General features: G+C 37.1%; 1 protein-coding gene across 1 annotated transcript in view; it reads right to left on the bottom strand.

Moving 5' to 3' along the window:
- The window catches only part of GTF2E1 (general transcription factor IIE subunit 1), a 37219-nt gene that overhangs the window by 10879 nt on the left and 2466 nt on the right, over positions 1 to 23874 (bottom strand). The window contains exons 2-3 of the mRNA XM_003893985.4: positions 20610 to 21087; positions 1342 to 1543 (exon numbers count right to left, since the gene is read on the bottom strand). Coding sequence (XP_003894034.1) covers positions 1342 to 1543; positions 20610 to 21057 — 650 coding nt within the window. The 5' untranslated portion in view covers positions 21058 to 21087. The remainder of the gene's footprint in view (positions 1 to 1341; positions 1544 to 20609; positions 21088 to 23874) is intronic.

The following is a 23874-nucleotide window of genomic DNA, read 5'->3' as shown; positions in this document are numbered from 1 at the left end:
CTGCTGGTTTAGAAATATGCATATAAGGCAACTGTAGCCAGTGAGACATCCGGGGATAAACAGAGTATCCTAGGGGGCCCTCTGGGAAACCTTTCTTCAGTTTTAAAATAGGACACAAGGAAGGGATGGTCCCTTTTTCTGCATTTGAACATTTTCATCTGCATGTGATACCTAGAAATACATGGCCATCTTAGGCTAGCTCCCCTCATGGTTCCAAGAGGACAATCAACAGGCTGAGTTCAGCAGCGTAGAAAGATGGAACAAATCTAGATCCCTGAAGATATAATTGAGCTGTGAAACTAACCAGTTTTGAACTGTACTACTTCAGGACTTCCAGTCATGCAAGACAAATTTTCTTACTGTTCAATCTACTTCTAGACTGGATTCTAATTCCAACTAGAGTTAGATATTCTGTTATCACAGGCAAAGGCATCCTAACTGACACAAGGTACTGGATTAGAAAATTCATAACTCTTACAGACACAAAATTTTCTGTTGAATTGGATTGCTTTTAACCATCGAAAAGAAGCCAAATTTACTCAGGACTGGCTATTCTGTAACATCAGTTCCACAGGAAATAAAATACTAAGAATGCTCCTAAAAACTATACAGATACAACCTGATTGTTCAGCTCTTTCGAAGGGAGTGGGTGGAGTGAAGGGTATCTAAATAAAGATATCCCTTACTTGATGCTGGGAAGACAGAGAGAAAAAAAAAGGGTAGAGTAGGAGAGCACTCCCTGACCCCCATTTTCGTTTATGCTTTTCAAGAAAATATAAACAACTTTTTCTGGCATGGCAAAACTAAGCCTACCTCTGCAATTCAAACATTAGGGAACACTGATAAAAATAGGGAGCCACTATTAGGAGTATTAACCCACAGGTAACACCAGCTATATTTTACTTTCAAGGAAGTTGCAATTATAACTAAGAAAGAAAGGTGGTTAAATTGCTTCAAAAACAAAAAAGAAAATGCTGAATTCCTTAAAGGACTTCAGCCTTCAGAAGCTGGCTAGGAAAATTCAAATATACCCAAGTGGCACAACTAATTTAGGATTAGCTAACAATTGGCTGAGTTGCTGCAGGCCCAAGCAGAATGAGTACTTGAAGTCAAACCTAAATATTTAAAGACTTTTGCCTAAAGTCCACAGTGTTCTGCATTTAGAACAAACGAATTTCATCACAGGCACATGCTAATAAGACAAATGTGGCAGAACTGAGAACCTGTGTAACATTACAGTCTTGAGTCTCCTAGTAAATTACCCACTCTTGCTCTCCAAAGTATAGGTAACAAGAACAGGTTGAAAAGTATTCTTAGTAAGAGCACAAGGCCTACACTCACCTCTGTTTTAGGGCTGGGATTTCTGTGGGCTCTGGCTCAAGTATTTCATAGGCCAAGTTCACATCCTCTGTCTCCCGAAGCAATGCATAAATGGGCTCAATTTGTTCATTAAACCTTGCCAAAAGTGTGCGTGCATCTTTTTTGGGCATTGCTGATTCATCCTCTTCTACCTCTGTATGACAAAAAGTACAGCGGAAAGTTCCTACAGAGAAAATAAGTATCTCAGGTCAGGGAGAAGACTTTAGCAGACAGTTGATATCTCCACCCTCCCCCAATATCTTATTATTAAAACTTTCAAATATACACAAAGGTTGAAAGAATTTCACAGTGAACAGCCATGTGAACACCATTTAGATTCTACAGTTAGCATTTTGCTATTCATCACATATCTATCCATCTATAATTTTTGATGTATTTCAAAGTAATTTCATCCCTAACTTCAGCATAGTTTTTAATCACAATATTTCTAACATATATTTATTTTAACTTAAAGCCAAATTCTTTACAGCTTACCACAACTTATACCCTTTCTTGGCAGCTTTTCTCTTTTCTTTTTTTTCACATTACACATTTGGGCCTACATAATGCGGAAGGCCAAATAAATACCTAAAACCAAGAGTTTCTGGTCATCTAATCAATCCAATCTATTATGCTAAAACTCATATTCTTAAACATTACCTAACAGTCTACACCACTAGCCACACCTGGATTTCCAGTTTGGTTATTCCCAAAGACAGGAATATACATCCTTCCTTTCTGAGTCAACTTACTTGAAAGATTAAGAGAGAACATATAAGTACTTAGTGTCTGGCAAATAGTTAAGTACTCAAACATTTAGCTATAAAAGGCCCCATGTATGACTGATACATAAAGAATAAACAACCAAGTGATCTCTACTTCAACATAACACTAGAGCCTACTGATATATTACCAGTATAATAATTTTCTTTACTGCCCCTCACACATAGCCAATAGCATGTAAATTATTTGTTCGAATACCCTAAAATACATCTTCCTATTGTCTGAATGCTACCTAATCTACATCTATCCCAAATAACTGAGAAAGAGAGAGAAAAGCAACCCCTCAGAGCTAGAAGGTGGCTCAGCACTCACTAGACTTTAGCATTTTTCTGTCAAACAGGATCTCACAGATCACCAACATCAGACTATGATGGAAGTGAGGCAAACCCAAGCCACTGTGGAATTGCGTCTGAGAACAGACAAAAGCAAGGACTCCATGCAAACCACAAAAAATCCCATCTTGCACAAGTGACTGCTGCTTCTTTACCAATTAGTTTTAGCGTCACCCTGTTCTTGTCACCTCCTAGATAAGATTTATTAAGATATCCAATCATAGAATTTCCCCATTTCTTCACAGCATCCAATCCAAAGGAAACCTTCATTGCTTCCCTGAATCCTCCCCAAAATTACCCAACAAAAGCCCACATTCTCTAAGTCTGTCCAACATCATCTTACTGACATTTCATGGTTCCCCACGGTATGTGGCTTCCCTTGCTGTGGAAAGCATCAATAAACTTAACTCTGTTTACTACAGGTGTGTACCTGATAGTCTTTGACTAATGGTCACCAACATAAAGATTATAACTTAATCAAATGGACAAGAATACTGTTTACCAAAGTAAAGACAGGAAGAACAAGGTTTTTTTTTTTTTTTTTTTTAAAGTAAAAGATATCAAATTGCTTTAAATATAAAAATGAATACGTAGAAAGCCAACTTATTACAACTGCTAACAACTCAGCTCAAGAGAGGGGCTTAGACTACAAATTTAGATATGAGAATCAACAACCTATAGGTGGTAACGGAAGCCATATAGTAGATAGGAGCATCCATAGAGATTAAAGAGAGTGAGAAGAGGCAGTTAAGGCATAAACTCAAGGAATGAGGAATCCTTGAGAAACAGAAATGGTGTAACCAGAGTGACAGGATGGTGTTCCAAGGAAATGGTATAGTCCTAATATTTCAAGGCCAACAAGAGTTGAAAACTAGCCTTTATATTTGGTAACAAAGGGTAAGAAGCAACCTTGGCTAGAGGGGTTTTAGATAGAATGTTATATTATTCTCTAACTGTTCCAAGCTGTCTCAGCCTCTTCTCTTCAACAGAAGCAAGGAATATAATCATGTGGGGGCTTAAAAATAAACCACATAAAGTAGGGTTGAATATAGCTCTCAAATACCTGCTGAATTAAAAAACACACCAATGTGAGACTGGGACTTAAACTGACTGTTGAAAAATAAGCACCTACAGAGACTGTCAATGAGAACTAAGAATAGTTTGGAAGACAAGTTACCTAGTTCTGTAGTTTTCAAATATGTTTTTAAAGAAAGGAATCCCATTTCTCAAATGGAAAGGGGGTTAATATATAAACATAAAAGCAAATGCTCTGGAGTAAAGTCAAGAAACACAGCTAAGACAAAGGTCAATACTCCAACCCTCTCATTATCTGTTTTAAAAGCATCACAAACTGGCCTCCTCAATGCTTCCCATCAGGCACACTCTGCTGCAGAACCTTTGCACTGCTGTGCCCTCTACCCAGATGCCTTCCCTCCAGAAAATCACATGGCTCATCTCCAAATTTACTTCAGTTCTTTACTCAGAAGCCATGGAGTAAGGCCTTCCAAAGCCAGCATTATCTAAAATTTCAATACTGTCTTGTCCACTCAAACAATCTTATCCTCTTTCATTTTCTTTTCCCTTAGCATTATCATTATCCAACATGTTTTACTATTTATCTAATTTATCATTAAAAAGTCATGTTATACCTGAATTTTAAAAAAATGTCCTCCCAAAAACCCCATTTCTCATTTCAAGACAATATGTACTCCAAACTTCAGCTTTAAGTAAACAAATCAACATGCTTGTCGGTGTAGCTCAATCCTCGTAAAACAGCAGTGCTTTTATTTGGGGAAAAGAGAGAAAGATAGAGAACACTACTAATACCATTATTTCACAGAAGGACAATCTCAGAATGACAGTCCTTTAACTAGAGTAATTTATTTTCATGAAAAAGAATAGAGGAAAAAATAAACAAAGTATATAGTCATAAGGCACCTGAATTCTAATCTCAGCCAAATTTAACAAGAGTTACTTACAGAAGGGCTGATTTTGCAGGTATGAAGAGAGCAGCTTTAAAACTATTGTTAAGAACTATGAAGGGTCTGAGATTTTACCCTACTTGTAAGCTAACAAGTTATTCTGCCAGTTTCATGGGTGCTGGTAGAAGACACAAGACCCCAGGTCAGAGACAAAGAACTTTACTACTCAAGGCAATAGCAGTAGCCAGTGTCAATATTTAAGCCAGTTCCCCATGCCCCAATTTCCATGGAGTGTGATAGAAAGGCCAGGTAACAATTACACATGCAATGGGTTGTGTTACAGGAAAGAAAACCTGAGCTTAATAGGAACTCAAATATTTTAAATGGGCATAAGCATGCCCATTCTTTGCACTGAAGGGTGGCATTATCCTTACTGCACTAAACTCTATGTAAACATGCTCTGGAAGGAGACACTTTTTATACTGGACCATAAGCAAACCTGCTCTTTGCTCTGAAGAGAAATACTATCTCTGTCTTCCAAGGCAGCTCGCTACATAAACATCCTTGAAAATGATAGTCCAGGAAAAATGCAGTCTGTATCTCTGCTCGTAAGACATGCATAACATGTGAGAGATCCATGGAGAATAGTCTACCAATAATTACCACGTCTAGCAAATATTACAAAAGGAAAAACTAGCCCGACATCTCTGAGCCCTATGTTTATCACAAAAACATTAGTTGTAAATGAGAAGCCTGTCAAAGCCAAATGTAGAATTTCTTATTTTTCTTCTCGGACCCTAAAAAATCCAAGAAAAGTAAGAAATTTGACATTTTATGGAAAATGACTTAAGACTGGTTTAATACACCAGCAGCATTTTGTATACATTTCACTACGCATTATAAAAATGCAAATCAGTTTTCCTGAAATCAGAAGGGGCAAGTGGCAAGGGGCAGGAGGACACGGAAACCCAGCACATACTATGTACCAAGGAAGCACCCAAGTAACTGAGAGAGTGGTGGTGGCATACACAGACAGAACCAGTCATCAAGAAGCTTTAGCAGGGAAGAAAGATGTCTGGAGATAAAACAATCAGGGATCAGTGCAAAAAATAAAGTACATAAATGTTTTGGAGTTCAAAGAAGGAATGTGACTTCTAGCTGAGGGCACTAGGAAAAGCTTATCGAGAAGGTAAACCTTTTTGAGATGAGTTTAGAAAATAAAAGATGAAGAAGATGAAGGGGTAAGGGAATAGGACATTCTAGATCATCATAAGAGAAGTAGGGTGGTTGAAAAATGATGCTAGACTGCAATTTCAGTCTGATAGGAAAATACCAAAAAGAATGATAAAAAACAGAATTAACAAGATAAACTGGGGTGACCATAAGTGGATCTTGAATGATACGCTTCATTTTTACTTTATTCTTTAGTAATAGGAAAGCCATAGAAGGGTGTTAGGAAAGACCGTGAGGTCATGAAAACTAATATTTACATATATTGATCTGCTTGAGTGGCTTGAGATGGCCTCCCAATAAGGCAGTTCTTAACTGAGTGTCTGCATAAAAATCCCCTGTGGAATTTATACTGAGGCTCCATGCCAGAAATGCTGATCCCAGAGGTCCAGCGTGGGGCCCAGGAATGAGAATTTTTAAAGTTACACAAGGAATTCTGATGCCTACACCTGGTAGAGAGCTGCTATTAAGCAATATGATAAACATCCCAACTCTTCTTGTAACTAGACCATTCTACACTAAGTAGTGTGCATAGACTATACTACTCAAGAATGAGAGAAGAAACTGGAATTGAAACTCAGAGCTCTGCACAATTTTCCCCTTTTCACATATAAGATCAAGAAGGCAAAAACCAGAAACGGTGAATCCAAGGCATGCAAGGGGGAACATGCAAGCTAGATCTAAGAATGTGGCAACAGAGAGAAAATGAAGGCTACAAAGATTCTTTAGGCAAAGCTTGACAAATGATGGGGTTAGGAAGAAAAAAGGAGTTCTATGACAACATATTTGTTTGATCAACTATACTCAGAAACCACAAAAAGAACTAAGAAAGCTATTTACAAATATTCCTATATATTCATCAGAAGCAAATCTATGCAATAATTCTATCCAAATCTGACATAAAAGGAAATGAACGCTTAAGAGGCGTTAAGTTTACCAAGTCATAGCTTGAAAACAAAAATCACTAAACTTGGATTCAAATACAAATCTGTCTCAAAATACTAAATTCACTAATCCTGAATCATACATTCCTTTTCCAACCTCCTATCAGCCCTGCCAGCTACAATTCAGCAAACTTTTCCCATGTATATACATTAGCTTTATTTTTTAAAAATATTGAATAGGAGAAAAGATTTATAACAAATAATTTATTTAACAAACATAAGTGCCTGTCACATACCTCGCATTTACTCGGCTGAGTCTTAACCTATCAGGTTTGCCAAACAAATAAAAATAAATCCAACTGCAGATAACCAACAGGCATTGAAAGTGGGAAGAAAAAATACCTTTTATAAATAGTATTTCAAAGCTATATTTTAGGGTTATCTACTCAGTAGTATAGGAATGTCCCAATTTTATGACTCAGGATTCTTCTACAGAAGCTAAGTTATCACTCCAAATGAGAAAAGAAATGGATACCTAATTGTGGGGATGAGGGGGACAGTGGCAGAAGGGGGGGGAAGGGAAAGAGTTCTACACCATTTTAATTTTAACTTTCTCCAAAATAATAAAAGTAAAAGCAAAAATGAATTGGCAGTGGGGAGGGTGGGGGGAAGGGATTGGTAACAACAATAAAAAAAAAACCAGTAATGCTCAGCAAAATTTGAAACTTGACATTTTTTCTTTGCTAAACACAGAAGAAAATTTAAGTGGTATATATTATACCAGCCAAGGCCTTCAACTTAACTGCTTCCAACATATTACTCATTTTAACATACATGTTACTCACTGTAATTATATGGGTATTCAGCTAAGAGAATAAATAAATACAAAAAAAAAAAAAGCAAAAAAAAGAAAACCCCACCAAAAACTTGTTTATTCTCTTAAGTTTGACATGTATGTGCTCTGGAAATGCATAACTGACAAAAAGGACATAGACCCATTATACTATGGGCAGAAGACATTATTAGTCAAACCCTCAATTAGTCATTACTTAGCATTATATTTTTCTCTCTTCAGTCCAGTATATACAATGAATAAGCCATCAGCTAATGCCCACAATTCACTGACAAATATTTGCAAAGGCATTAGTTGCAACTGAAATATTCAGCCATTTTTCCCACAAATTTTTAAAAAATCAAAATAAGCTCAAATGCTTTGATATGGCACAAGGTGCTTCAGTGCTCAAGTGGGACTCATATTGCAGCCCATGTCCTCAAGGCTGGCCAAGGAAACAGGGAGGATCAAATGTCTGCTGCTGCAGAGCCCTCACCCCAGAACAGTGGGTTTGATATCCTCAGGGCTTCTGACATTCAGCCTTCCTAAGTTCAGCCAATCATCTTCTGAGCTACTTTCATGGCCCTCACATTCTAGTTGGGGGTAGTTAAGACACAAAAAAAATCACATCAGTAGTATATAAGTAATATGGGGGAAAAAAAGCAGGGAAGAAAGAAGGTGAAGGGAAAGGGGTGTTGCTCTATTATACAGGAAACTCAGGGCAGGCCTCTCTGATATAGTAATGTATGAGCAGAGACTTGATGGGAGCAAGTCATGCAAATGTTTGGACAAGGGAAAATAGCATGCAAAAAGGCAATAAAGTAAAGGCATGCCTGGTGCACACAAAGCACAAATAAGGTGGCTGCTGTGAACATGGGAAGAGTGATAGAAATAGTCTCCAAAAGGTGAAATTGGGGAAGAAGCAACTAGAAGACTTTATAAATTCTGTTGAGGACTTTGACTTTTCTGAGGGAAAGAAGCAGCCTCTGTAAGATTTTTAACAGAAGAGTGGCATGCCCTGATATGCTAGAAGGAGCACTAGTTGCTATGACAAACAGTCTACACAGGAAGCAAGAGTGAAAGCAAGGAAACTACCTAAGAGAGCTTTGCAAAATCTAAGCAAGAGATAATGGCATGCATAATTTTTCTGGACAATCTTATGAAAAAACTTTGAATCCAAGTTTTTTACTCCCCTTCACTCAAAAAGCTTCCCAGAAAAAGAAAAAAACAAAAGACACTTCAGAGTTCCATGTTAAAACTAAGTAGCTAGGAACAGAACTCCCAGGATTTTAGTGAGATAAGGAGGAAACTATAAAATTTCAAGACATAACACTAACATATATGATTAATTTTACTGCACTGTAAACATCCAACCACCACATAGCTTAGGAAGCATATTTAGATACTGTTTTCCCCTCCCACTGAATATTTTATGAAATACATAAAACCACCCCCCAAAATTCAATTTAGTCTGTCCTTCCTTAAATGGGAATTTATCTGGATTTGGTCTAATCATGCATCATTCCTCCATTCTGGAACTCATTATGAAGGGGAAAAAAGGCACAATATGGGGGAGGAAGGGCAGAAAACAACAAACTGAAGGATAGTACATGGATGAATATTAAAGCTTGCAATAAATTATCTAAACTAGGCCCAAATCAAATTCATCTCAGCATGCAGAATCAAACTCATCTCAACTATCTGAAAGACAATAGCCAATAGAATATATATATATATGGAAGGTAGTGAATTGGGGAGCTTGGAAAAATAAGCCAGCTTAAATAATTATTCTCCATTATGCCTGTGCATTTCTGAAGATGACATAATTAAACAGAGCATATTTTCTATATGAATACTATAACTGGGGGGTTCCAATTCCAACCAAGGCTTCTAAATTAACCCAAAGTGACCAACATAATCCTCTAAAACCAGTGATAAAACCCCCAAGCTTCTCCATACTTTTAGAATGTCAAATATGTTCCAAATCAAAGAGTAAGTATAAAATTAGAGTTGAGAGAAGCCATATATGATATAGAATAGGATGAACTTACCATTTTACACATGCTAAAAGAAGGCCAAGAATGGTTACAGGATTTGCCCAAGGTAACAGTTACTAACATGACTAAGACTAAAAGCCAGGGCTCTGGAATCTTAATATCCTCTTGTTTTACTGTCTTACAGCCACTGCTGAAAAGAAAACCCAAAAAACTTCTGGAAATGACATGAACACTGAACACAATGATTATGCAAAAGGACTCAACATAATAAGTTTTCTAAATAAAACCATACAATATTATGAGAAGTTGATCAAGCATTACTAACCATAAGCTGTTTTAACAAAGTATTTAAGAATCACTTTGCATCAAAAGAGACAAAGAAGGCCACTACATAAAGGTAAAGAGATCAATTCAACAAGAAGAGCTAACTATCCTAAATGTATATGCACCCAGTAAAGGAGCACCTAGATTCATAAAGCAAGTCCTTAGAGACCTACAAAGAGACTTAGACTCCCACACAATAATAATGAGAGACTTTTAACACCCCACTGTCAATATTAGACAGCTCAACGAGACAGAAGATTAACAAGGATACCCAGGACTTGAACTCAGCTCTAGACCAAGTGGACCTAATAAACATTTACAGATCTCTCCACCTAAAATCAACAGAATATACATCCTTTTCAGCACCAAATCGCACTTATTCTAAAATTGACCACATAATTGGTAGTAAAACACTCTGCAGCAACAGAAATCGCAACAAACTAACTGTCTCTCAGACCACAGTGCAATCAAATTAAAACTCAGGAATAAGAAAGTCACTCAAAACTGCACAACTACATGGCAACTGAACAACCTGCTCCTGAATGACTACTGGGTAAATAACGAAATGAAGGCAGAAATAAAGATGTTCTTTGAAACCAATGACAACAAAGACACAACATAGCAGAATCTCTGGGACACATTTAAAGCAGTGTTTAGAGGGAAATTTACAGCACTAAATGCCCACAAGAGAAAGCAGGAAAGATCTAAAATTGACGCCCTAACATCACAATTAAAAGAACTAGAGAAGCAAGAACAAACAAATTCAAAAGTTAGCAGAAGGCAAGAAATAACTGAGATCAGAGCAGAACTGAAGGAGACAGAGACACAAAACACCCTAACGAATCCAGGAGCTGGTTCTTTGAAAAGATCAACAAAATAGATAGACTGCTAGTCAGACTAATAAAGAAAAAAAGAGAGAAGAATCAAATAGACGCAATAACAAATGATAAAGGAGATATTACCACCAATGCCACAGAAATACAAATTACCATCACAGAATACTATAAACAGCTCTACACAAATCAACTAGAAAATCTAGAAGGAATGGATAAATTCCTGGACACATACACCCTCCCAAGACTAAACCAGGAAGAAGTTGAATCTCTGAATAGACCAACAACAGGCTCTGAAATTGAGGCAATAATTAATAGCCTACCAACCAAAAAAAAAAAGTCCAGGACCAGACGGATTCACAGCTGAATTCTACCAGTGGTACAAAGAGGAGCGGGTACCATTCCTTTTGAAACTATTTCAATCAATAGAAAAAGAGGGAATCCTCCCTAACTCATTTTATAAGGCCAGCATCATCCTGATACCAAAGTCTGGTAGAGACATAACAAAAAAAGAAAATTTCAAGCCAATATCCCTGATGAACATCAATGCAAAAATCCTCAATACAATACTGACAAACTGAATCCAACAGCACATCAAAAAACTTATCCACCATGATCAAGTCAGCTTCATCCCTGGGATGCAGGGCTCGTTCAACATATGCAAATAAATAAATGTAATCCATCACACAAACAGAACCAATGACAAAAACCACATGATTATATCAATGGATGCAGAAAAGGCATTCGACAAAATTCAACAGCCTTCATGCTAAAAACTCTCAATAAACTAGGTATTGATGGAATGTATCTCAAAATAATAAGAGCTATTTATGACAAACCCACAGCCAATATCATACTGAATGGTCAAAAACCGGAAGCATTCCCTTTGAAAACCAGCACAAGACAAGGATGCCCTCTCTCACCACGCCTATTCAACATAGTGGTGGAGGTTCTGGCTAGGGCAATCAGGCAAGAGAAAGAAATAAAGGGTATTCGGTTAGGAAAACAGGAAGTCAAACTGTCTCTGTTTGTAGATGACATGATTATATATTTTAAAAACTCCATGGGTTCAGCCCAAAATCTCCTTAAGCTGATAAGCAACTTCAGCAAAGTCTCAGGACACAAAATCAATGTGCAGAAATCACAAGCATTCCTACACACCAATAATAAACAAACAGAGCACCAAATCATGAGTGAATTCCCATTCACAACTGCTACAAAGAGAATAAAATACATAGGAATCCAACTTACAAAGGATGTGAAGGACCTCTTCAAGCAGAACTACAAACCACTGCTCAACGAAATAAAGGAGGACACAAATGGAAGAACATTCCATGCTTAAGCATAGGAAGAATCAATATCATGAAAATGGCCATACTGGCCAAGGTAATTTATAATTTCAATGCTATCCCCATCAAGCTATCACTGACTTTCTTCACAGAATTGGAAAAAACTACTTTAAATTTAATATGGAAGCAAAAAAGAGCCCACATAGCCAAGACAATCCTAAGCAAAAAGAACAAAGCTGGAGGCATCACACTACCTGACTTCAAACTATACTACAAGGCTACAGTAACCAAACAGCATGGTACTGGTACCAAAACAAATATATAGACCAATGGAATAGAACAGAGGCCTCAGAAATAACACCACACATCTACAGCCATCTGATCTTTGACAAACCTGACAAAAACAAAGAAAAGGGGAAAGGTTTCCCTACTTAATAAATGGTGCTGGGAAAACTGGCTAGTCCTATGTAGAAAGCTGAAATTGGATCCCTTCCTTACACCTTATACAAAAATTAACTAAAGATTGATTAAAGACTTAAATGTAAGACCTGACACCACAAAAACCCTAGAAGAAAACCTAGGCAATACCATTCAGGACATAGGCATGGGCAAAGACTTCATGACTAAAACACCAAAAGCAATGGCAACAAAAGCCAAAATAGACAAATGGGATCTAATTATACTAAAGAGCTTCTACAGAGCAAAAGAAACTATCATCAGAGTGAACAGGCAACCTACAGAATGGGAGAAAATCTTTGCAATCTACCCATCTGACACAGGGCAAATAACCAGAATCTCAAACAAATTTACAAGAAAAAAAACAAACGACCCCATCAAAAAGTGGGTAAAGGATATGAACAGACACTTCTCAAAAGAAGACATTTATGCAACCAACATATGCATATACAGCATAGATGACGTATGAAAAACTGCTCATCATCACCGGTCACCAGAGAAATGCAAATGAAAACCACAATGAGATACCATCTCACACCAGTTAGAGTGACAATCATTAAAAAGTCAGGAAACAACAGATGCTGGAGAGGATGTGGAGAAATAGGAATGCTTTTACACTACTGGTGGGAGTGTAAATTAGTTCAACCATTGTGCAAGACAGTGCGGTGATTCCTCAAGGATCTAGAACTAGAAATACCATTTGACACAGCGATCCCACTACTGGGGGTATACCCAAAGGATTATAAATCATGCTACTGTAAAGACACATGCACACATATGTTTATTGTGGCACTATTCACAATAGCAAACACTTGGAACCAACCCAAATGACCATCAATGATAGACTGGATTAAGAAAATGTGGCACATATATACTATGGAATACTATGCAGCCATTAAGAAGGACGAGTTCATGTCCTTTGCAGGGACATGGATGAAGCCAGACGCCATCATTCTCAGTAACCTATCACAAGGACAGAAAATCAAACACCGCATGTTCTCACTCACAGGTGGGAGTTGAATAAGAACACATGGACACAAGGCGGGCAACATCACACACCAGGGCCTGTCAGGGAGTGGGAAGCTCAGGGAGGGATTAGCAGGAGAAATACCTAATGTAAATGACAGGTTGTTGGGTGCAGCAAACCAACATGACACATGTATACCTACGTAACAAACCTGCATGTTGTGCACATGTACCCCAGAACTTAAAGTATAATAAAAAAATAAAATTTTTAAAAAAGAAAATAAAGAATCACTGTGCATTGTTAGATTTCTAAAGGGCTTCTGAAGGATGGTGTTAGGGATACAAGGTAACAGGACTGGAAGGATAAGCAAAAACTTCATAGTTTCTCTGTTATGACAGAGATAATTGGTGGGTAAGTGGAAAAGTCACAGAGAGGAAAAACTAGTTTGCCATTTTAGTTTACATAGCTCTCTACTATTTGTGTCTTTACCAAGTTTTCATTCATATATTACTTATTTTATTTTACTACACAGAGTTTCGCTCTGTTGCCCAGGCTGGCAGTGGCATGATCTCGGCTCACTGCAACCTCTGCCTCCGAGGTTCAAGCGATCCTCGTGCCTCAGCCTCCCAAGTAGCTGGAACTACAGGTGTGCGCCACCACGCCTAGCTTTTTGTATATTTAGTAGAGACGGGGTTTCACCCTGTAGGCCAGGCTGGTCTTAAACTCCTGACCTCATGTGATGCGCCCACCTCAGCCTCCCAAAGTGCTGGGATTACACACGTTGAGCTACCACTCCCGGCCATATATTACTTATGTACTTTTAAAAGAAAGAAAATGAATGCCATATTGAACTCTCCAAAAACATTCAATTCCCTCTTAATCAATATGCAGAAGCTATACAGTCATTCCTGGGCTTTTCTGAAAGCATTATCAAGTCCTTTGTTGCAATTTTTATAACTTACAATGTTCAGGGGAATATCTATTAAAACGTAATTTTGAAGTCTCAAAAAGTCACCTTTTAGTCTAATTCCTAAACTTTATATTCATAAAGCAAATTTCTTCAGTTTAACTGGGCAAGGGAAAATGTATAGAAAAAGGAGTTGCTATTAGCAAACAGTAGCACACATGACAGGAACATAGTTTTACATTACATTTAATTATTTTACCTATAATAAAAAGAAATTTGAAAAATTATCTTTTAAAAATTCACCACAGAACACATAACACTGCAAAATACTCATTCATCTGCATGCAAAAGAAAAATCAGATTTAATGTTTTTGAAATTCAGAATCAAATGTATCAATGATTTACACAACACAACCTCACCCTCCAAAATTCAATTTAATCAATAAAATTGGCTTCTCCTTCCTTAAATAGGAATTTACCTGAATTTGTTCTAATCATGCATCATTCCTCAATTCTGGAATTTATGATAAAGGGGAAAAAAGGTACAATGTGGGAGGAGAAGGGTAGAAAACAACAAACTGAAGGATGGTACATGGATGAATATTAAAGCTTGCAATAAATTCTCTAAATTAGGCCCAAATCAAACTCATCTCAACTATCTGAAAGACAATAACGAATAGAATATTGTATCAAAACCCAAAGCATCAAAACCAGACAGCAACTCTTCACAAATAAGCAAATAAATTAGCTCTTATGTCATTGGCATTGAAATACAAAAAAGATAAAAGATTTTTTGTTTTGTTTTGTTTTTTGAGACAAAGTTTCACTCTGTCGCCCAGGCTGGAGTGCAGTGGTGCAATCTCAGCTCACCGCAACCTCTGGCTCCTGGGTTCAACGGATTCTCCTGCCTCAGCCTCCCAAGTAGCTGGGATTATAGGTGCGCTCCACCACGTCCAGCTAATTTTTGTATTTTTAGTAGAGACAGGGTTTTGCTATGTCGGCCAGAATGGTCTCGAACTCCTGACCTCAAACGATCCGCCCACCTTGGCTTCCCAAGGTGCTGGGTTTACAGGCATGAGCCACTGAGGCCAGCCAAAACGTTGTTTTTTTAAAAAAGTTCTCAAATCCTCAAAATCAAAAGCAGCAGAATTTTTAAAAATCAGACCTAAAGGTTTTGGGGGGGAAGGGTAGAAGAGGAACAATACTTGTTCCTATCTTTCCAGAACTTGTTTTTATATGTATTTTAACTTAATCTAATAAACACCCCCCTCTCTTGCTCCCCGCACTCCCCAATCCATACTTTTGAGCTTTGCGGCATAATTGTCTAATTAACCCATGCTGGGTAAGATTCCAAAGACTGAGAACTCAACAACTGAGCAAAACAACCTTGGAAAGATTTCTTCTTGTTTGTGTTTTTAGCACTTCAGGAATTGAAAACACTGCTTATAAGATACCTCCTGTCCTGGCAATAACAAATGCTGGCAAGCATGTGGAGGAAAGGGAACTGTTGTACACTGCTGGTGGAAATGTAAATTAGTATAACCACTATGGAGAACAGTTTGGAGGTTCCTCAAAAAACTAAAAATAAAGCTACCATATGATCCAATAATCTCACTGCTAATTATATACCCAAAAGAAAGGAAATCAGTATATCAAAGAGATATCTGCACTCCCATGTTTGTGGCAGCACTGTTCACAATAGCGAAGATTTGGAAGCAACCTAAGTGTTCATCAACAGATGACTAGATAAAGAAACTGTGGTACACATACACAATGGAGTACTATTCAGCCACAAAAAAGAATGAGATTCAGTCATTTGCAACATGGACGGAACTGGAAATAATCATGTTAAGTGAAATAAGCCAGGCACAGAAGGATCAACATTGTACATTCTCACTTATCTGTGGGATCTAAAAATCAAAACAACTGAATTCAGGGACATAGAGAGTGAAAGGATGGTTACCAGAAGCTGGAAAGGGTAGTAGGGATGGGGGATGGCTAACTAGTACAAAAAAATAGTTAGAAAGAATGAGTAAGACCTACTATTTGATAGCACAACCAGGTAACTATAGTCAATAATTATACATTTAAAAATAACTAAGAGTATAATTGGATTGTTTGTAACACAAAAGATAAATGTTTGAGGGGATGGATACGCCATTCTCCATGACGTGATTATTATACATTGCATGCCTATATCAAAACATCTCATGTACCCCATAAACATAAACACTTACTTAGCCACAAAAAAATTTCTTTTAATTAAAAAAAATTTTAAAGGCATCTCCTATCCTAAGTAGAAAGAGATGAAGACAGGAAAAAGTAGCCTGCCCTATGAAGGCAGACTCTTTAATTGAGACTCACAAATACAGAATCCTAATAATTTTTAAATGTTAGGGTAAGGGAACAGAAAAGGAATCCCAATGAATGAGGACATCAGGAAACGGATCTGTCCAAATCAAAAAGCTTTATCTGTAGTCACAGGCCAAGAAGGGACTCATATAATTTAACTCCAAACTTACATATGAATATCTTAAGTAGATACCAAGTTTACTTGACTATTCCAAGTGACTCAGAGCTCATCACTAGAAGAGAACTATTCAATTGTTGGCTGTTTTTAAGAGTTATTTATTAGAGACTTACTTAATTATCAAAGACTTTTTTATGCTAATCCTAAAATCTGTTGCTAAGTCTTTCCACGGAGCCAAACAAAACAAGGTGAATCTCCGTGAGAAGTGTCATATTCTCCCTTAATAGTAAATCTAAAACAGTCTAGCAATGTATATACCCCTAAATTTATTCGTTATTACATTATAAGATCTTCCAAATCCAAGAGTACAACACAGGCATGTACACTGCACCCATATACACATTATTTGATGAGTTGAACTAGATAATCTCTCAATTTCTATTTCTAAGATTTTATTAAATATACATTTATAAGATTCCTTTTTAAAAAAATTTAAATTATCTCATGTCAAAATTTAAAATGTGACTCCTAGGTCTCTAGGTGAATGCAGTAAAAGGGGCTCCCAAATTATTTCCAATTCAAACATCTAACAATTCTACTCCACTCACCCACAGTAAAACTACAACGCCATATATGTTTTTAGAGAAGCTCTAAAATTGTATTTTTTTGCCCAATATTCCCACTGCCATGAATTCATAAGGAAAAATGTGAACACGAATAACATGCTATATATACAAAAGTATTCAAAGCATCTTATCTATACCAGCAAAAAATAGATACCACCGAAGTGCCCAAAAGGAGGGGAAAGGAAAATGGGAAAAAATTACATCTATTAAAACATATTTTGAACACTAGATAGAAACAGGAGAGTTTGGTACATTAAGAAACCAAGAGATCATAAACTATTCTAAGCTATGATTGTAATTGTAGGTAATATGTAAAAGGTTGGTGGCTTTGTGAGTGAATTTTTTCTCTTCAAATTTGTCTCTGGCATTATGGTTGCATAATTTTTAAACTAAAAATGGAAAATATAAAGCTATTTCCAAATCATCTAACCTTAACATCTAAAAAGAGATAAGATCCCCCTCTCCCCCTCAGGAGAAGCATGCTGTTGAACTTAACTTAGAAGTGCCATTAACTCAATCACCCAGGGCTGAGACTGCTAAAATAGAAATACTTAAGTCTATTTAAACGGTCAGGAAGCTTGCTAAATCTAAAACACGCATTTATGAAACACAAGATGTTATTTTGCTGATTCATTGAGAGATTTCATGTCATGTTTTTGTTTTGATTACATAATCCTCCCATATTTTAGAAACTTAAAACAGCTGGTTTTACCTTAATGATTAAGCTTCTGAGGGACTAGTGTGCAAAGAATAGGTTATTCCATTTTAGTAAATAATATATCTATACATCTGAAGAGAGTTCAACCCAGAAATACCAAAAGCAAATCTAAATGGAAAGTATGGAGAAAATCTACAATCTTTAGGAAAAGTAGAGATGGAATAGGGAAAAGTGGTAAACTGAAGTAGGAAGATCGATGGCTTATGTGTGAATTAACAATGGTAAACAATCCTTGCTGGTCTGTTTCCTCAGTCCAGAATTTGCAGGCGGTCCTCAGGAGCTCATCTAGGAGTTACTACCCTTTGTCCTGTGGCAGAGAATTGCCCATACACTTGAGTTAAGCATTTTCTGTCAGGGAAAACAGTAAAGCCTAGAAGGCTGCAAATCCAATTCCTGAGTATCCCCTAATTGCTCATGCACACCACAAGTCAATCTGAGAACTACTGAAAAGAAATGCAGGTAGAAGTCCATTAAATACTTCCATCACTTGATCAGAAATATTATCAATCTCCTCTAGCAACCAGGAAACTGGATTTGCACAGGACTGGGCTTAGAAAGAAAACTGCAATCTACCAATTTAGACAAAGTATAATTATCACAGCAGAAAAAGTTCCCTCCTACCTTACTACACACACCAAATTTTTATTGCCCATCTTCCTCATAATGGGGTGGGAGTAGAGAAGAGAGAGATGAATACTGAGCAAAACAAGAAAGAATAATAGAGAAAAATACAAAGATTTCTAAAAGGAATGTATAGACCAAAGGAGGCTGTTGGGTATTAACAGTTTAAAAACAAAACAAAACAAAAACAAAACTCACAACATCAGAACTGGCAAGCAAGTGGGGCCTAATATTGCCTAATCAGCACATTTTCCCCTTAAAGGAGCATCTAAATGAAAAGCCACATTACAATAAAAAGGCAAGTATGTTCTCAGAATGAGGGTCCCTAATGATTATAAATTTTTAATCATAATACCTCAGGCTTCACTGTAGGACATAACTGCCAATTAAGTCAAGCATTAGTGTTGGCTGATAAGGGCACCCTCCCCTGAGTGACATCAAGATTAAGTGACTTATTCTTGCTCTCAGGTACCCCTTCTTTTCATCTTCATGCTGACCATAGCCCTCACATTAAAAATAGTCTTTGTTCACACTGGTCACAACTCAATTGTTTCAGTTTTAGCTTTATTTCATAAAATACTTTCATGCCCTCTACCCTAACTCCTTGATTCAAGTCACCTTGACTGTACCAGAATGTTAGGCCATCTCTTTCACAGGCCATCTATTGAGTTCAACTAGTTTCATTCAGAATCTAGGTGAAATTCAAGAGTATCATGATCAATCTCCTAAATACTGATATGTAAGTAGTAGAAATCATCTCCTTTTGGAAAGTTTCATTATATTAAATAGGACTCAAATGACAAATAAATGTAGTAGAAGCATGTTATTTTAGATTGCTCCAAGGGACTGGATAACACCTTTCACTGTGGTCAAGAGTGATGAAGCCAACATCTTAAACATCTCTTTAACAAGAGTGTTAAAACCAACATCCGTAGAGCATTACAAAACCAAACCCAGACCTCCTGTAAGAAATCTGTTAGAGTGAATGGCAAGAATCATGAGACTTTTCTAGCCTATTTTGAAGAGCTCCAGATATATTCTACAACCTTTCTCTATAGAACACTCAAGCAATTCTCATACCGAGGATGGTTAAGACTTTCTTATAATCAAGATCTCTCCTTGTGGAGCCCTTTCAAGGTAAAAAGCTAGGCTCAGACAAATTAAATGTTTAATTGTGAATTCTTTAAATGCATCCAAAATCATTGCCTCACAGTAAATAAGAAAAAAAAGGTCACAGATTGTTTCTGGCTCTTTTTGTCATAACCTGAATTTATATTGGGGTTATTTCCCACTTAAAAAAATAATTTTAAAATTATTTAAAATGCACCATATATAACATAAAAATCAGAAAATAAAACATACACAGAAATCTGTACTTTTGTACGACAAAATATTACATGGGTCAAAGTTTAAACTTTCAGATGAAGTTTTTAAAAAGACAGATGTATGAACTAAAAAGCAGCCTATACTCCTGAATTCAATCATAACAAAATGACTTAATCTGATAGCACTGAGTCCTTCTATAGATTTTTACCTGTAGAAAATAAGACAAAATTGATCCATTGAGTATTTAACAAAACTAGTCTCTTTTTATTGTGTAAACAGATAACAAGATAAAATAACTATATAACTGAGAAATTTAAAGTTTCTCATGTTTATGCTAGATATATTGTACTTTCAGAAAATGTATTTTCAGAAACATGCAGAAAATACATATTATATTTTCAGAAACATTTCTAAATTGTGTTAATTGTGCCTCAAAGTGGTAGACAAATCAACCCTTCAGAGTAGACTGCAGTTGCAAATAAGGCGGGGTGGGCAGAGGTAGGAGGGCCATAAGTGAGAAACTCCCTTGTGAAGGAGAAAGGCTTATGCAAAGGCTTCTCAAAGTAGTGCGATAGCCAAACAGGACAGTAAGACTGACTGCATGCTGTGACTTACACTGATCCATTCACTTTTATAATAATATATATGATGGTTTAAAAATTAGATGAGTCAATTTAAGAAAAAGGGTAGTACACACTTTATTTTAAAGATTCACAAACTGGATAAACCTCACCTGTCATAGGATCAAAGAGCTGATTAGCTTCTAGGTCTGTGAAAGTACTACAACAGACAGGACATTTGAAGGAAGCCCGGTTGGTCGAATCTCTCTCATCAGTCTCAATCCTCCTTCTCATGTGGTCCAATTTATATTTTACCACGTTAACAAGAGTACGATAATTGATGAAGTAGTAGTTATGGCGAGTGGTTTTTCCGTCTGCAGCAGTCTCTACCCTCATTCTGCATTTGATAAACTTGTCTCCCTTTAAATTATTCAAAACTGATCGAAGTTGCTTCCGATCAAACTTGAGCAGCTCCAGCATATCCTCCTCTTTCACACAGGGGTTCCTGATCAAGATATCCAAGGCCAAGGCATGCTCAATGCCATAAAATCCCCGGATCACATACTTGGCTAACCGCTTCAATGCTGCTGGAACTTCAGTGAGGACATCTGGGTCTGTCATCTTTAGCAACGAACTCCAACTTTAAATATACTGAATTCAGAAAAAAATAGAAAATTAGCCAGGTATAAAAACATGGTAATCATATCCACCATTCTTGCAGTGCCAGAGAAGTACTCAAAGAGTTTTAAAACATTTCTAATACCTAAGCATTTAACAGAGCAGAACAAGATTTTCCTCTAGAGTGCACAAAAGATTACACCCAAAAAGTTTTACATATTTCTTAAATAGCTACTTTTATGATCTAGAGTATGTTTGATTAAAAAGTAACTTATTCATAAAACAATATATTATGTCAAGTCTCCTTTACTTCAGAAGACAAACACAAAAAACTACATGAAATGCTCACTATTCTTTGGGAATGCTGGAAACCCTGAGAAAACTAGCAGTTAGCATTTCCTAAAAGTGTCTTTGTTTCTTTTCTTGAGTAAAATTTTTCTACCAAGATTCTAGGATGTTTTACATACTCATGCTTTCACAATAATATCACAACAAACCAATAAACACATAAGTAATCACCACCTGGGGTGTTTGACAAAATCATTAACTGGTGTAAAACTGAAAGAAAGTAACACTTAGATCCAGATAGTTTTACTAACCTTGAAAAATTAAATCTGATAATCAAGGAAAGACCATCCAGTCCTTAAAAAGGTAGAAAATGAGAGAGGGAGAGCAGCCCAAAATATTCTTAAATACTGAATCCCTTAACAAAGCAGAAACTAAGTGTATCTCATTTCCATACCATGACACAGAAAGCTGTCTTCTCAAAGCCCATATTGGCATGTGGTTTAATTTAAAAACCTGGGCTTCTGGAGGTGGAGGTTGCGGTGAGCCAAGATTGCGCCACTGCACTCCAGCCTGGGCAACAACAGCGAAACTCAGTCTCCAAAAAAACAAAAAACAAAAAAAAAAACCTGGGCTTTGAAATTCAGAGTACCAGCCTGTGTTTTGGTAACTATGTAATCCTGAGCAAATCCCTTAAACAATTTCAAACCACATTTTACTCTCTAAGATATAAGGATAGTATCAACTACCTCAATGGAGTTGTGGTGATTAATAAGAATGTAATTAAAGTGCTTAGGAAGGACAGCTTCCATATCAACTTAATATGTTCCAAACTAAAAATGGCTAGACTATCCACATAGATTAAATCAAGTTAAATTTCCCTAGCCCACAGGGAATTTTTTTTTTTTTTTCTTTTAATAGAGACAGGTGCCCTGTTGCCCAGACTAGAGTTCAGTGGTGTGACTTGGCTCAATGCAGTCTCAACCTCCGGGGCTCAAGCAATCCTCCCACCTCAAACTCCCCAGTAGCTGAGACTACAGGTGGACACCACCATGACTGACTAATTTTTGTATTTTTTGTAGGGACAGGGTTTCACCATTTTGCCCAGGCTGGTCTCGAACTTCTGAGCTCAAGGGATCCACCCATGTTGGGGGCTTCCTAAAGTGCTGGGATTATAGATGTGAGCCACCACACCCAGCACAGGATTTTTTTTTTTTTTTTTTTTTTTTTTGGAGACAGGGTCTCAGTCTGTCACCTAGGCTGGAGCGCAGTGGTGCGAGCTCAGCTCACTGCAACTTCTGCCTTGTGGGTTCAAGCGATCCTCCTGCCTCAGCCTCCTGAGTTGTTAGGACTATAGGTGTGTACCACCACACCTGTCTAATTTTTGAATTTTTAGTAGAGACAGGGTTTCACCATCTTGGCCAGGCTCCACAGGATAATTTTTAACAGACATCCCACTGAACTATTTCATGGAGAATCATATTCTGTTATTAATACTAGTTTCAACTGACCTTTTTATTTGAAATCAATGGTTATCAACCCCAACAGATTTAATACTCTTTTTATAAGAAATGTTTTGATATCCATAGTACCATACTATAAGGAAACTCTACACACCAATCTATAACCAATCTATGCACATATTTTGGGGGCAAAATATAAGGCCTTTCGTGTAATAAAGGAAAAGGCAGTCAAAAGAAAACATGTACTTTAGGTTATAAATACTTAGGTATGACTATATATTATAAGATATAACAAAGTAGCACCTAGATCCAAATCTGTGAACCTAGAGCCTTCCCGCTACCCCAGGGCTTAAGGATGCCCGGCAAGTGCCTGGGCTAGACACCAAAGTAGTATCACAGCATACTACTGGACACACTTTGCTTTCCTTCTCAGTTTGGTCTGTACATTGTACTTGAACCCAGTTTTGGTTTTTTGTTGTTTTACATCCTCAACAGTTGTCAGAACACAACATATGACTTCTGAAACATTCAACAAAGAACAGCAAAAAAATGTCAACATAACCTGTTTCCAGGATTATTTCCTACTATTGTATTCTCCTTCCCTGCTCCATACATGCCATGTCCCAGACTAATAGTTCTCAAGCCTGGTTTTAAAGCAGAATCATCTAGGGAACGTTTTAAGAATACTGACCATAGGCCCCATTCCTAAAGGTTTTGTCTCAGGTGGTTCGGGGCGGCCAGATTTGGCATCACACAAATTTTTAAAGCTCTTTAGGTGGCTCTACTATACAGCAAAAGTACCTACTATATATCCTGCCAATGCTCATCCTGCATGGAGAGGTCCCTGTGCCACTTATCACTCAGCCTGTTTCCTTTGCCTAAAACACCCTAGGGAGCTGTGAAGACTAAAGTCAGGGAGTGATGTGAAGACTTTACAATCCAACAGTTTTGGGGTTTAAATCCCAGTTCCAGTATTTCTTAGCCCCCCTGACCCCGGAAAATTCTCAGACTCATTTTCTCTATATATAAAAAGTGATTAGGCCAGGTGCAGTGGCTAATACCTGTAATTGTA

This window comes from Papio anubis, chromosome 2, assembly GCF_008728515.1.
Source record: "Papio anubis isolate 15944 chromosome 2, Panubis1.0, whole genome shotgun sequence".
NCBI lineage: Eukaryota > Metazoa > Chordata > Mammalia > Primates > Cercopithecidae > Papio > Papio anubis.
The sequence above is the reverse complement of the archived record's forward strand: the minus strand, read 5'-3'. Positions and strand labels throughout refer to the sequence as shown.